This window comes from Echeneis naucrates, chromosome 16, assembly GCF_900963305.1.
Source record: "Echeneis naucrates chromosome 16, fEcheNa1.1, whole genome shotgun sequence".
In the NCBI taxonomy this organism is placed as follows: Eukaryota; Metazoa; Chordata; class Actinopteri; order Carangiformes; family Echeneidae; genus Echeneis; species Echeneis naucrates.
In genome coordinates, this window is record NC_042526.1 from 3,042,642 (window position 1) to 3,057,533 (window position 14,892).

General features: G+C 40.1%; 1 protein-coding gene across 2 annotated transcripts in view; it reads left to right on the forward strand.

Annotated features, from left to right (window-relative positions):
* mical2b (microtubule associated monooxygenase, calponin and LIM domain containing 2b) overlaps positions 1-14,892 on the forward strand; it is a 44,104-nt gene that overhangs the window by 1,054 nt on the left and 28,158 nt on the right. For both annotated transcript variants that reach the window (XM_029522103.1, XM_029522104.1), the window contains exons 2-3: positions 12,622-13,011; positions 14,544-14,751. In XM_029522103.1, coding sequence (XP_029377963.1) covers positions 12,748-13,011; positions 14,544-14,751 — 472 coding nt within the window. In that variant the 5' untranslated portion in view covers positions 12,622-12,747. The remainder of the gene's footprint in view (positions 1-12,621; positions 13,012-14,543; positions 14,752-14,892) is intronic.

Consider the following 14,892-nt stretch of genomic DNA (forward strand, 5'->3'; position numbering starts at 1 on the left):
ACTTTTTTTTTTTTTTTTTTTGACATTTTCCTGCCCTCTCTTCTGAAACCTGGTGAATGTTTTTGTACGGCTTGCTGCATATACATGGATTATGGACTTGAGGTAAATAAGCACTAAAAAGAGCAATTGTTGAGTTACTGAGTGTGATTGTTGGTCAGAAACACCTTGGTCAGCATGAATGGCTAACGGTCAGAGGTCCGGGACAAATCCTTGTTAAATGGTTGTCTCAAATTGTGTTAACTGCAGAAAAAGTCTTGTTACCGGTTTGCTGCTGGTTCTACATCGTTACTTCTGACTAAACTGCATTTTCTTTTAAAATTTCAAAACTGCTGAGTTCTCTGAGCCTTTGTTGCTGTCTTTTATTTATTTATTTATTTTTTATGTGACTCATCCAGACGCTACAAAACATCAGGAAACTGATAGGAGTCCACCACAACAGTATGAGGAAGGTCTAGTGGCCTTGATGTAAGATTGTCATATCTTTTCCATCAGTTTTGTAACCACCCTTCTGTAACCTCAGGTTACAAAAGAGGCTCTGAGGCTATGTTCTGGATTTTTAATAAATTTGTCACAGTTTCTTAGAGCATATTATATCGGTCATAAATTATTAAGTGTAGATTAGTACACACTCCACCCAGACTTAAAGCTGCAACATGATAAAGTGTGTAAGAAGGTCTGAAGATCTTCTGAGACACGAGACGCAACATTTTCTCTCTCATCATTTTGACTTTCATGTCAGGAGCCTTGATAGTCTTCCATCTGTATGCAGCGAACTCTGTAGATTTTAATCTTGAGCATTTCATGTTTGCGTTTCAAACTTATCTTTACCATGATGCCCAAGGGGCCAAAAAAAACAAGGCTTTGCACAAGCTGTCACTTCCTGGAATGAGTGCTTGACTTATAAGGGGGTGTCACTGCCTCAGTGCACAGGGAGAGGCAGCAGGACTAAAATACACCAGGGGGCCGAGTGTCACTGTCAATGGCAGACTAGATGGGCTGCTGTCAGATGAGAACGGCCAAGCCATGCTGCAGGATGTCAAAGGACTGTCCAGGAGTTGGCTTGATAACCAATATTTGGGATTTTCAAGTGTTTGAAATGGAGGATGCATACAAAGAGGTCTTTACTCCGGAGCGCACGCAACCAGACACACTGTTCACCTTTTAGCAGGACAATAACCTGCAACACACAGCCAAGACAAAGATGAAGTAGCCTCAGGAAAAGTCTCAGATTGTCCTTGAGTAACAGCCAACACCCTACAGAGCATCTGTGGCGAGACCTGAGCATTGCAGTTGACAGATACTTCCTGTTTGTTAGGAAGTTTTTCAGCCTTCTCTTGGATTAACATAAGTTAATCAAGCTTTAGAGAAGGGCAGTTTTCAGAGTTCACTGTTAGAAACATTGATTGAACAGCTCTGTTACCGCAGATGAATTTACTGATTCAGTGTTTAATGGTACTCAAATATCAAAGCTGTTAGCACTTTCAAACAGAAGCCTATTGCTTTCTCTGTTAAATTGGAAGTGCAGACATTTGAAACATTGAAGTATGGCCATTATGGCTACCACGAGCAGCGCATCGCATTAACTGTCTGCATTTGGCAACTGTGTTGTAGGAGTGGATTTTAAACTATGCTCGTGTGAGTTGTAGCCTAAAATCATAGCCTTGTGTCCAGTTTGGCCAGAAGTCTGAAGGTCTAATGCTTATCGGCCTACCAAAGCCTATAGTACTGAAGTACCTGTGAGGACAGGATTGGTAAGATGCATATGTTTAGTTGTTCATTAAAGCAACAGTGTAATCGAGGATTTACTGCAGGGCTGTTGTACCTGCAGGTGCTGATATGTGGGTTGCCTGCCTTAAACTCGTAACTGTAATCATGTCATCCAACCTCAGTGCAACACGGAAAAGCTGTGTGGAGATAATGTCCTGCGTGTGGCGTTAATCATGTGAGGATTAAGGGTTTGATTCAGAGCTCACATGCACCAATTAAAGCTTGTCTCAGTACAGCCAAACATATGGCGTCAAAGCCAGACTACTACAGCCGGAGTTGTATCAGGTGCTGACCTGACTCATTTTCTTACTCATGGACCTGGGCTTCCTGTGCCAGAGATGAAGGTGGAGAAATAAAGCATGTGTGTAATCTACTGACTCTTAGTGGTGATAAAATATAATTTTTTATTTTATTTTATTATTTTTTTTGGTCCAAAAAACAGTGTTAACTCCCCCCCACCAAAGAAACAAACAAAAAACCAAAAAAAAACATGATGTTGAATGAGAGCTACTTGGAGTTAGCTGCTCAAACCATTGTTGGAAGATCAAGGTTGGCTTTCATATCTCCAGTGTTCATTCGTTCGTATGAGGTTTTTTGTATATTTACTGAAGGCCTCTGGGATTAAGTTGCCTACATGTAATCCTTTTAAAACACTGACTCTCAATTCCTCTTGTGTGACAGTGACTATCATGAGAGTTTATTTGTTTCTTTGTTCGCACAAAAACAAAGCTGTCTTTGAGTTTTTGCCACTGCCTCTGGCTGTGGTAAATAAGAAGTATCATCTGCCAAATCTGCAAAGGTCTAGAGATGTCTCATTGAAATAAATGCTTTTTTTGTCCTTTAAAATTGCATAATGAGTAATGCTTGTTCACTTTCTTTCCAAGAGTTGATAACATGCAAAACCAATGGCCTGCTCATTGTCTATATGATGAGTGCGATGAATGGAGGGCAAATGTATATTTGTAGCTGCATTGATAATGACCCTGATGAAGGCCAGAAACTGAGGCATGTTTGCTGCAGTCAGTGTTGTAGGAGTTTGAACCCCCGCCCCCGGCAGCCATTGCTGGCCCCTCTGTATGATGTGGTGCTGTATCTGAGTGCAGGGATTCAGGGTCTGACTCCATACTGGACCACAGTATTGCAAAATAATAATCAGTGGGTGCAGATGTGGTCTGAGGCCAGTGAGACAATCGATTTAACTGTTTTGTTCTTATTGCCTCGTGCTTCCCATCAATGACCCAACTTATGCCAGCGATACCAATTTAGGTCATGTTAACAAACCTTACCTTTTGCAGCCACATTGGTTTTTATTGTTTTTTGTTTTTTTTTTTTTTTGCTAGTGTGTGTCACAAAGCATGGGAGGAGTGTCCCAACCTTTGTACCACAGGTGAGACTCAACATATGTCTTTATTAGTAACTCACTACTCGAAGCAGAGTCGGTATGATAAGGGGGAGGCCTTAAAAGAAATCTTCATCTCCGACTCTGTTATTCGGCTGGCTGATTAACAGACAATGTTATCTCCTTCTTTGTAAGTTAAAAGAAAAGCTGTTAAACCTTCTTCAGGCGTCTTGGAGACAGGATCATTCTTCATTTAATGGTATGTACAACTACTAGTGTGTTTTACTTGATTAGATGCACTCAAGTTGTGTAAAAGTGGTTGTTTTGTGTGTGATAAGTTTGAGCTACAATGTTGTGAACCAGCACCAAAAGCAGTCACTTTTGGGGTAGATCTTTGACTGTCCGATGTGTTACAGGACGTGCAGAGCAGAGTATCTCTTCATCTTGTGTTATGGTGACGGTCACAGGAGTATGTTTGTGTTTCTTCTTTATGCAAAAAACAGGTCTGTCTTTTATTTCTTTTCTTTTTTTGGTACTGCCTCTGGCTGTGGTAAATCAGAGGTGTTGCTCATGTCCAGAATATCAAATGCTTGGGCTGTTAACAGCCTCAAGGTGTTTCTCCTTGTAGGTTCTTTAAAGTAACATTTTTGGAAACAGCTTGTTTTGCTTTCTCTTTGTATGGTAAATATGAATGGTTTTTGGTTTAGATTTGCATAAAGACTTGAAACAAGGTGAAAGAACAATACCTTTTAAGTTGCCTGGTAGGTTCATTGAGCGCATTAACTTTTGTGTGAAGAAATAGTTACAGTAACTCCAACAGTTGGATCACCAGTTGTTTTGGGCTGAATAAGCTGAACTAAGCTAGCTCGTCTGTTGTACTTCAGTCATTTCCATGCGTTTAAATTTTTGGCCATCTGGAGGGTTCAACTAATATGTGATATTTATATCTGATGAATCAGGCGGGATGCAAATTTTGATTCCCCTTCCTCCTGATGAACTGCCAACAAGAGACTATACAGGCTGTCATTGTTCTAACTCCTTCAAAATCTTAAAGACTCACTTACATGCTTTGATCTTTTTAACACATCCTCACATCACATCTCAAGAGCTGAGGTTTGACTTCAGATATGATTCCACAAACTGTTGATGTGATAGGTTGTTTTTCTTTTTAGCTCTATTTTTATGCTTCTTTTGTCATAATGTATCATAGTTATTTTATTATAGCACATTGAATGACCTCTGTGCACGATAACTTACCTTGCCTTCACTACTCCATCAATAATAAAAGTGAAGATGTCTGTGCAAGTTGAAGAATGTAAAAAAAAAAAAAAAACAATACTGCATTTGGTGATACTGTTGCTTCTGATAATATTTCCATTCAATGTCAACCCAAATGCTTGTTAGCTATAGATTCAAACTCTTAATTTGTTTTAATGAGGTTCGGCTAGATGAGGTCAGATTCTTCACAATGCCTTGTCAGACCTACTGAGTCTCTACCTTACTAGTCTTACCTCTGCAGACCAGGTATAGAGCAACAGGATATTATTGTACTTTACCCTCAGGAAAGTTTTGTCATAAAACTCAGCTGTTCCCTTGTGGCCTGAATTAATTCTGCCTTCATGTTTAGTATTGTCTTAAATGTGGATATCTGAGCATGCAAGGCTTTGCCTCCTCAGCTGTGAAGAGAGCCCGTGTTTATTGTTATTTTTGCATCGAGTTGCCCAGAAAAACTAAAATGTTTTGGAAAAAGGCAGGCCATTATTAGCAAGCTCTACAAATGGGTCACTTTGCACATAATTGCACACAAAAATGTAGTGTAATACAAATAGCTAACTTAATTTGTTTGCCCCATTTTTGAGGGAAAAAAAAAAGAATATTTGAACTTTAGGAAGGACATATTAAGGTCATAAATGCAGCTTTGTAGGTCTTTACTGTACTTTACCAAGTGCTATCATGTGTTAACACAGCAAACCTGTGTTGGTATTGGATTGAGTCTGTAACTACAGACATAAAGAGCAGCTGTCCTCTTCATAAGACCTCTTACATGTCCAGTGGACATGGCAGCAATGTCTCAGATGTTTTTCTGGTGCAGTTGCAGCATTAACAGATTAGACACTGGACACAGTGGAAACTGAGAGATGTTTACATGCAGCAGCCAAGATTTGTGTAAATCTAAATTCTAAATTCTGCAGGATTAAAAATATCCAGTTATGGAAACTTAATGGCCGAGTGGTTAGTGCGAGTGCCACATGGATGCAAGTGCTTGTGTTGGGCCAAACTGAAGTTTTTGCTGCTTCAACGTGAATCACACCCAGGGAATAACAAATATGTAGCTGATGAGTGGTTTGCTCCCTCTTAGACCCCTTATCTGTAGGTTAAGTATGGGTGTGTCATTCTTAGCTGTGGACCAGGCTGATGTAGCTCATAGATATTGATGCACAAGTTTCCTATCTGAAAGGCAGTACAAGCAGCTGGCGGCTTCGCTTGCATGTTTGTTTTTTTGTAGAAATTCTTACTGAGGGACACAGAACGTTTAAAATGGGGTTGAAAAAGAACACATTTTTAAATTGGTCCCATCAAGACAGAAAGTGACCTTTCAACATGAAAAATAAAATGTTTTATCTTAAATTGATTTTTATTGACAAAACGTCTGTGTGCTATTATTTAGATAGAAATAACTGATAGAGGACTAGCAGCTGAAATAAAAGCACTAAAAAATGTAAAATGACTTGTAGCCACTGAAAGAAAAGCAAAATGAAAACTATTCCGGATCAAATCAATCTTAGATGTGACTATCCAATGCCAGACTGAGACTCCATGAAGTTGAGATCTGGGCTCTGTGGGGGGATGGCCATCTGTTTGAGTACGTTGTTTATGTCTTTGTCTTTGTCTTATTATTTTAGTTCTGTATGGCTGATTGTGTGTAATGCTGCAAGATGAGTTTGGACTGATCAGACGCCTCTCTAATGGTGCCGACTGGGAAAAGAGTTTAAAGATATGAAGTTTTATAAGACTTTGGCAGAGTACTACTGTGTGTCAGATGGCTGAAGAATTCTTGACCTCAAACCCAAACACAGCCCCCCACCCCACCTCGCCCAGTCAGTATCTCTTCTGGTTTGTACATGTACAAGTTTTTCTCCAAATTGATTAACTAATTCTCATTTTGACACATGATGTGATAATTTATTGTAACAGTAAACCTTTGATATTTTTAGGTTGTTCTACATTCAGTAGTACAGTAGTCTGGTCCACGATGCCAATGATTTTTCTGTGGTATGTTTCTGGGGAGGAGGCAGCATGTCCACACTTTTGACACTGCAGCTGTTCATATTTCCTGTTTTGATTCTTGCTGCTGGAGCTAATCAGCATCACATTCAGCAGCGTGCCTCCTGGCCAGGTCCAGTTTGTCTTTGTGGTCACATTTAAATTCCATAAATTTCATAACGCAAGAATCTGAAAGAGTTCTCTCTCTGTGTCTGAGATCCACCTTACTCTGTCTGACTCTCCCTCCATCTGCAGACCTGATTTCTCTCCATCTCTCTCTCTTTTGGCTTCTGGTCTGTCTGGGCAGCACCTTGTTGACTCAGCTTTGATCGTTCACTCAGACACGCACACATGTCAGACCTACCTCTCATGGCCCTTAACTGCACTATATCCATCAGGACTACACGCCTAAAGTCAATCTGTTATCGGCTAATCAGTCTGCTTTGATCATGTAATTGATTAATCAATTCAGCACGGAAAGAATTTGAAGGCCAAGTAACACCAGAGAGACACACATGCCTATACTCAGAGACATGCACACACATTTAGAGATACAAGTCACTCTACACTTAAATATTTACACATAGGCTAAAAATGTTTATTTCTCATCCTCCTATATTCACTGGAGTCCTATTTGTAACATAATTATATCACCAATTAAACTCTTCCAATTTCGTTTGACATCAGCCTCCTGTGAAATAAAAGTTAAATTATGTGAGTGAATCCCCTAATTATGGTGATTCCATTAGATTGCAGTGACATTTCGTTTTTTGTTCTTTTAATTTTTTTCCTTTATCAGACAAGTTGGTGTGGAGATAGACAGGAAACATGAAGAGGGAGGTCAGCAGTCAGGAATCGATTCATCTTGACTACTGGGCTTTTGTGGCTACCTGAAATTTAACATTTTAAATGCTGGCCTTGCAATATCTTAACGCAAACTCACCATGATTTCAATTTCATCTTGTTACATGCCACCATGTAGAGAAGTGAGCTAACTGAAATTTCTTAGATGCCAGAAGTGCATCTGATCTGTAACCTTTCGTAATAAGTGTCAAGTGATGGCCAATAATTTGTTCAGATATCTCAGTTAGGCCTAAAATGGGTTTTAATGAACATAGTTGGCGGATTAAGTTAAAGGTTGTTTTCTGTGATTGAACATTCTGCCAACTGTACACTGTGGTGAAGTCTCAAAAGGAAAAGCTACAGCCCAGGCCACCTGAATCAGTTTATACTGAGGAGTTTTTGAGATGTTTTCTATTACTCTCCTGACGCCTCACAATGTTCCCATTTCACGTACTATTGATGGAACATATTATTCATTCACAGGTAGCGGCATAATCCAGTTCCCTGAAGTGTATGAATCTTTTCATGTGGTTATTACTGTAGTGTAGATAATGTCCACTGGCTCAAAGGAGACTGAAATGAATAGCCTCTACTGTATTGTAGCGTATTGTATTGTGTTGTCGAGACTGCCCTCTGCACATGAAAAGGAAGTGCGTTTCCCACCTTTTCCACTTTTATGCAAAGAAAATATTCACTCGACTCATGTTTTAGTAAAATTAATGAATGAAACGTGTCTTTGTCTGCGGCCAAGTGATACATTTCTCCTGCTCTGCTCGTCACCTGAGTGTAGTTCCTTGTGCCACAGGTGATTGGTAACCTGATTCCATGCTGTCCAATGGTGTAAACATTACCTCTAACATCTCAACATGACTTCTTACTGGAGTGACTCAAAGCTCCTAATAAAAGGATCTATGTGGTGGACATTACCACTGTCAATGCTGCAGAGGTTCGGAGGTTTCGGAGACTGTCCTTATTTAAAAAAAAACAAAAAAAAAAACCAAACAAACAAAACAACAATTATCACTCAACGTTAAGTTTTGTTCCAAGGTGCCAGTAGTTATGACAGGACTATAGAGTGAAGCTGTGTGAGGACACAGTCCATAAAGGTTTGGTCTTTTGCTATTGTTGTAGGCCACAAGGGGCAAGTGAAAATGAGATGGTCTCATCTTTTGAGGATTTTTGCAGCTTTTTCATTTTACCCTGATGCAGAGGAACCTTAATCATGTAACCTTTTTCAAATAAACCAGTGGTTTTAATGCCTTTGATTTTGAAAGTTGTACCATATCATTTTCATGACTAAAACAATGAATCTTAGGATAGGTTGGCAATAATGATTTTGATCTTGTTTCCCAGAAAAGGAGGATACATTTGTGGGCCATATTTGAAGTAGGCTTTGAGACATGACTTAGTCACTCTGAATGTGGCTTTCTTACTGACAATTCATGGAGGAAATAATTCAGAGATTAATTTTGCCTGAAAATGTCTGAGTGACCCTGGATACCAGAGTAAACTGGATTTAATAAGGAAGGGCTGTCTCAGTTTATTGCACTTAACAATCAAGCCAGCTCAGTTGTACAGTCAGTCATGACCCCTTAACCACAACTCTGTCATCCATGCTAGAATATGGAAAATAAAAACAGCTAACAGAAGAGTTGGGAAATAAACAAGCATGATGTTGTTTATACATCTGATTACCACAGTAAGAATTACTAATGTTTTTCTGCCCATACTTAAACCCTCATCAGCTGTTTTCTTTTTGTTATTCCAGCCAGGTTTGTTGGGTGTTGCTTTGAAGCTTCACCTTTTTCGCTTTGTTTGAACAGGCATTTCTTTATTATACTGGAGACTTGTTCAGTATATTTAGTGAGCTGATATTGACACAAATACCTGACTTTCACATCTTAGATCCTAATCATTCATGTAAAGATTCTTAGTATCCTTTTCATTTTGGAAATGTTCTCTGTTACTTGTTAACCCATAATTATGGACACTTGAACCTACAGTGAAAGATTAGACATATGAATACTTACAGGGTCAAAACAGTCATTGTAGACTTAAGAGTCATTTTACAGAAACTGGTTGAGAACTGACTTTTACCAAGAAGAGCATGAGGAAATTAAATTCTATGGCCTTCTGAAATGCTAATGCCTTTCCTCATTTAAAAAAAAAATATTACAATAGGGCACAGAGTGAGCATTCACTGTTTGAACAGACACATCTATTGGTCTGGTCTTTTAGCACACTAAAAGTACTACCCTTATTGACCTTCACTGGCTTTCCATGGTCAGATGAATCAATTCCAAGTCCCTGATGCTGCCTTCACAGTGACTTCTGGGTCCAGCGCCCATTTAGTTGAACTTCATCAAACAGCCTAATACTCCTTTTCAACCACTGGTTTTGCCAAGGAATGTTAACACAAGGCAGTCTTGCATTCAGCCCTAACTGTAAGCGATTCCCATACGGTGGGTAAAGCTGCTGAATAGGGTCAGGTAGTATCCTTGTGTTTTCAAAAGTCACCCTAATTTGTCTAGAATTTACTGTAAGGCAGTGAAATCGTACTTGCTAGTTGTCAAACCGTTTCTTCACACAGAAGTCTCATCTACGTTAAGATGGTGGAACAAGCTAGTGCACCCTATCAGAGTTGCTTTGTCCCTCTACCTTCAAGACTCATCTTGAAGACTCATCAGAGAGCACTGCCTCTTCTGAACACCCTAACTAAGCGCTTACTCTGCACTTTCACTGCATTCAATAAGTAGCAGGAGTGTCCGTACATCCAAGGATACATTACAAATGGAAACAGCTGATAGCTATTTTAGCACTTTTAAATATGCCAGAGTGCTAACACATAAAAGTACCTCCGGAATTCATTATTCATATTTACATTGCCCAAAGCATTATGGGATGTGTAGTACCTAAACTCTAAGTTTAGTTTTGATTTTTTTTTTTTTTTTTTTTTTTCTGAAAGGGCCCCACAGTTTGAAAACCTCAGACTATCCTAACAGTCGAGATGAAAAATAACAGAACCTGAAGTAAGAGTTTGCGTTGGAGCCCAAAAGTAACTGAAATTTTTGCCAATGAGTCAGAGACAAGAAAGCAGTTGGTCTGTAAACAATGAAAGCAATTTAGATTTGGTTGGAGATGAAAACTCAAGCATGGTGGAAAATGTCCTTTGATACGATGAGGCTGACATCAGTTGAACTGTCTGTTGATGAGCTGAAATGTTGTTGATTGTAAATGATACAAGTTACCACACAGTTGCTAATAGGGCTGGACTGTGACTCCCTGACGCCCATCTACAGTACACACACACACACACACACACACACACACACACAGATGTGAAATGAACTACTTCCTCTACCAAGAGTCCCAAAATGCACCCTGCGAGTTGTGGTTATATACATTCCAGCTTCCAGAGGTTGTAATCTTTCCCACAGTCTTTAAACTCAGCTTAAACTGTACACATTTCTATGAATGCTGGTAAGCACCGCCAAATATAAGTAGGTCAGTTGCTCCAAACAAATTCCTTTCTCCAAGTCATTAGGAATGATATCGCTCCGTGGTAAGAAGATGGACAAAAACCGAAAGGATAAATACACAGGGAAAGGTTCAGTAAGTAACACATTGATTTAGTGTTCATTTGTGTCTCATTGGGTGAGCAGGAAAGATCATACACGTGTGTGTTGGGGAAGCGCATGTGAGAGAGTTTGTATGTCCATTGGGGCTAATAGTAATTGAGAAGCTGCTATCTGCCAGGTAACAGAGATTTGAGACCCCCACTGGGCCACTCAAGGAGCAAAAGGGAATGTGTGTGTGAGTGTGTGAGTGATGCAGCTGGCACAAAGTAAAACTCTAACCAGGTATCGTCTATGCACAGTTTGCACTTTCTCTTTGCCGTGACGCACACTTGCTTGCACACTGCACACATCCACAGGTTGTCACAGGTTGATTTGTTTCAGTGCTGTTGAATGCTGTGTGTGTGAGATGCATAGTGTGCAGGCGCTTATCTGTGTGTATATGAGTGAAACAGTATCCTCCCAGCTCCTCTACCTGACTCCATGACTGTAATAGTGAGAATAACAGAGAGGCTTCCAGCTATCGGGATCTGATACTGAACTCTGACAGAGATGTTATCCAGGAAACGTGTATCAGTTTTAAATAAAATGAGAATGCGTTGTTGGGGAGAGTTTGAAAGAGAACAAATTAATTGGTGGGCACAGTATAAGGTAAAGCTTTATATTCAGACTAGAACTGTTGAATATTTAAGAAAATGTGTCCTCGTACATTTGTGAGCATGTGAACATCTTTTACGCAAACTTAGTATGCCAGAGATCCAATAATAAGGCATTGAAAAGAAAACTGGTGCTTTCTTATTGAAACTGACCAGCACGGCAGCTGTGTAGACCTGCATCCATTTTCTGAAACTGGTTTGTTTTAGGACCTGAAACAAAGAAGTTCAACCAACATCTTCGACAGTCTACATCAACAACACCTCAGTTCAAAGGTTTCTTGCTTTTAGACTCAGTTGTTAATATGTACTAATATGTAACTCAAGTAAGTAAACATTCACACTTAAATTGTCGCTTTTTCATGGAAGGTAGTAGTATGTCAGTTCTAACCTTTAAAAACGTCATCAGATGTTCATTACTTAAGATAAGATCAAACGAACAAACCAGGACTAGGAGGGACGTTTACAGGGCATGACCAAACAGGGAGGCTAGTCAGTTTCCTCATGTGTTGTGGGCCTGGGGCCTGGATCAGTTTGTACACTTGAGGTAGGGAGGGGCGGCGGCAATGGATGTACTCTGCCAGGGTTGTGTTCCCTGGATCTTACGCCTGGATGAGATGTGTGTGATTGTGGTTGTGCTGTGTGTTTTCTCCGTGTTCCTGCAGCCACAGTGGTTTAGAGCTTCTCTCATGACTGCTCAGCTGAACCTGTCCAAGAGCACATTCAGTCATAATCCCGTCAGGCATTTGGTGGAGACGGAGCAGGAAAATATTTTTGTTTCAGAGTGCTTAAAAAAGTGTGAGCAGATTAATTGATGGCTGTTTTCGGGGGGGGTATGAGGCAGTGACTTGACCTCCATAGTTTATTTTTAGTGCAACATTCCTTACATTTCTAATGTGAGCATTCAATTGGAAACATGTTTTTTAACCACCTGATGCATGTCAGCTCTTTAAGCTTCTAACGGACTTTTGAGGGGCATTTCTGCTCCTTTAGCTGTTTTACAGCCAATCATCAACTCTTTGTCATCTGGTTCTGAGCAGTTCGCAGACATGTTTTTTTTATTTGAGCAATAGCTAAAACAGAGCTGCCAACTGCTTCCTGAAATGAGCTGGATGATGCAGGACTGACTCTCTCTTGTTTTTCTAAAAATCATCTTTTCTTATTTATTTCTGTCAAAAAGCAGAGCATGGTGCCACACACATCATAGCAGGAGTCCAGTATTGACGGTGTGGAAGTAGTGAACCAAAAAGGAGGAAGGAGGGAGCGAGCATTGGCAGGGACCGAACACTGGTGACCATTGGAGCAGATGGGTGAGATGGAGGATGAACGCACAGCGCAGGCAGGCCAGCTCTTTGAGAACTTCGTCCAGGCGTCCACCTGTAAAGGGACCTTGCAGGCCTTCAGCATCCTCTGCAGGCCGCTGGAGCTGGATCCTTTGGACTACAGCAACTTCTACAGCTCACTGAAGGCTGCAGTCACCACATGGAAGGTCAAGGCTCTGTGGGCCAAACTGGACAAAAGGGCACAGCACAAGGTCTATAGCGAGAATAAAGCCTGCCAAGGCACCAGGGTAAGAGCAGGAGAGGGTGCTGAGAAGTTATATCAAAACCGCTTTGATGCTCATAAAGGTCTAGTGCTGTTGTGTTTATTTATTTATTTATTTATTTTTTTTGGGGGGGGGGGCTTGTGTGTTAGAGGTACCTTTTGATGGTATTGGATAAGCACAGCAAACCTTATCTTTGCATCCAGTTTTCCCTGTGCTATACAATGTCGGCTTCATCTTCAGCTTCAATAGAACATTTAAAAGTGATCCGTTGACTAATTTTTCATGTAGGTCTGCTGACAAAATGCTTCAAAATAAAGTCCTCTGTCTTTCTCTAGACCTGAAGGATTTGCAGTTCAAATAAACTGTAGGAAAGTGCTCATCTGTTTAAATACACAGAGATTTAGCCCAATATTCATTCACAACATGTTAGCTCAGTTTTTTTTGTGGTGAGTACAGTTTGTGCCTTTCAAAAAGCATCTTTATTTATTCAAATACCCAATTTGAACCCCAGCCAGCGTAGATTTGTTTGGTAAATAGATTATGCAAGTGGATTATATCTGTAATTATATGCAAATAATTCATTAGACTTAAGTAATTCTTACTTTGAAAGGCTGAATTAACTGGATTTAGTGTACATAACTTGAATCAACTCAATTACTGTAAATTATGAATCAACTAAATAAAGCTATTAAGGAGAATGATTAACAGTTTGTGAGTCAAACTGTAGAAGCTCACACTAAATTTTAAAATATGGTTTAGCTGCAGATCCTATTTCAGTCTTTCTTTATGTGCTGATCCATTTTATTGTCTGATCATGTCCAACCAATTCAAGCAACACATTGAGCGTGGAGCTGGCATGTCTTCATATCTGAAGGAAAGGAAGAGATAAAATGTCCAGAGGGGAAAGAGGTCAGAGACTTGCAGAGGGAAGATTAACACACATGGGTTGGACTTAGATTTGGCCAAAAATAACATCTAAACTATTATCCCAGACGTTTTTTTTCCCGCAGAAACTTGTATTTGTAGAAAAGTGCTGTAGCTGTGTGGGTGCTCTGTTTTCTGTATCTAGGGCAGAGGGCGAGTTTTCCTGATTTTGTTTACTCTGTATTCTGTCCTGCTAAGTAGGAAATTAGCACAAACCATAGTCCCAAAACTGACTTTTGGGACTATGGTTTCTAAACTGTTAAACTGATCTTTCCCCACACGACTGTGCCAGTTTTTTGGCCAGGGAATCTTCCCTTATCCATGAAATGTCTAATTACACCCTGAGGTAGACTGAGACATTTTAATCACCTTTTCTCATGTACCTTTTACTATTTCAATTTTGTGCACGTTATACATTATTTGAAGACACATTAGAACATCAGAGGTAACTGCAGTTGGGTTTATTCAATGTGATTTCTCCTTAATTTTGGACTGAGGTCCAGAAGAAACTGTTTAGTTTCTTCTATCTAATGTATTTATATTGAGCTTCTTCAAAAATGCAATTAATTGTTGTTCTCAGAGTTCTGTGTGATGAGGATATTAGAACTGAACTTCTTTTAAACCCCATTCAGTGTCTCATCATTGGCGGGGGACCTTGTGGTCTGCGGACAGCCATTGAGTTGGCTTTGCTGGGGTGCAAGGTTGTGGTGATCGAAAAGAGAGACACTTTCTCCAGGAACAACGTGCTTCACCTCTGGCCCTTCACCATCCACGACCTCAGGGGCCTCGGAGCCAAGAAGTTCTACGGCAAGTTCTGCGCAGGCTCCATTGACCACATCAGTGAGTGTGTTCCTTGTTTTCACTGCAGAGGCTTGTTGATATTAAGACACCAATTCAGTTTGGAAAAATCCAATAGGCAGAAAAAATGTGGTTTTTCTTCTTCGTTGCACTGTGGGGTTTTCCCATGTGTCTATGTGACCT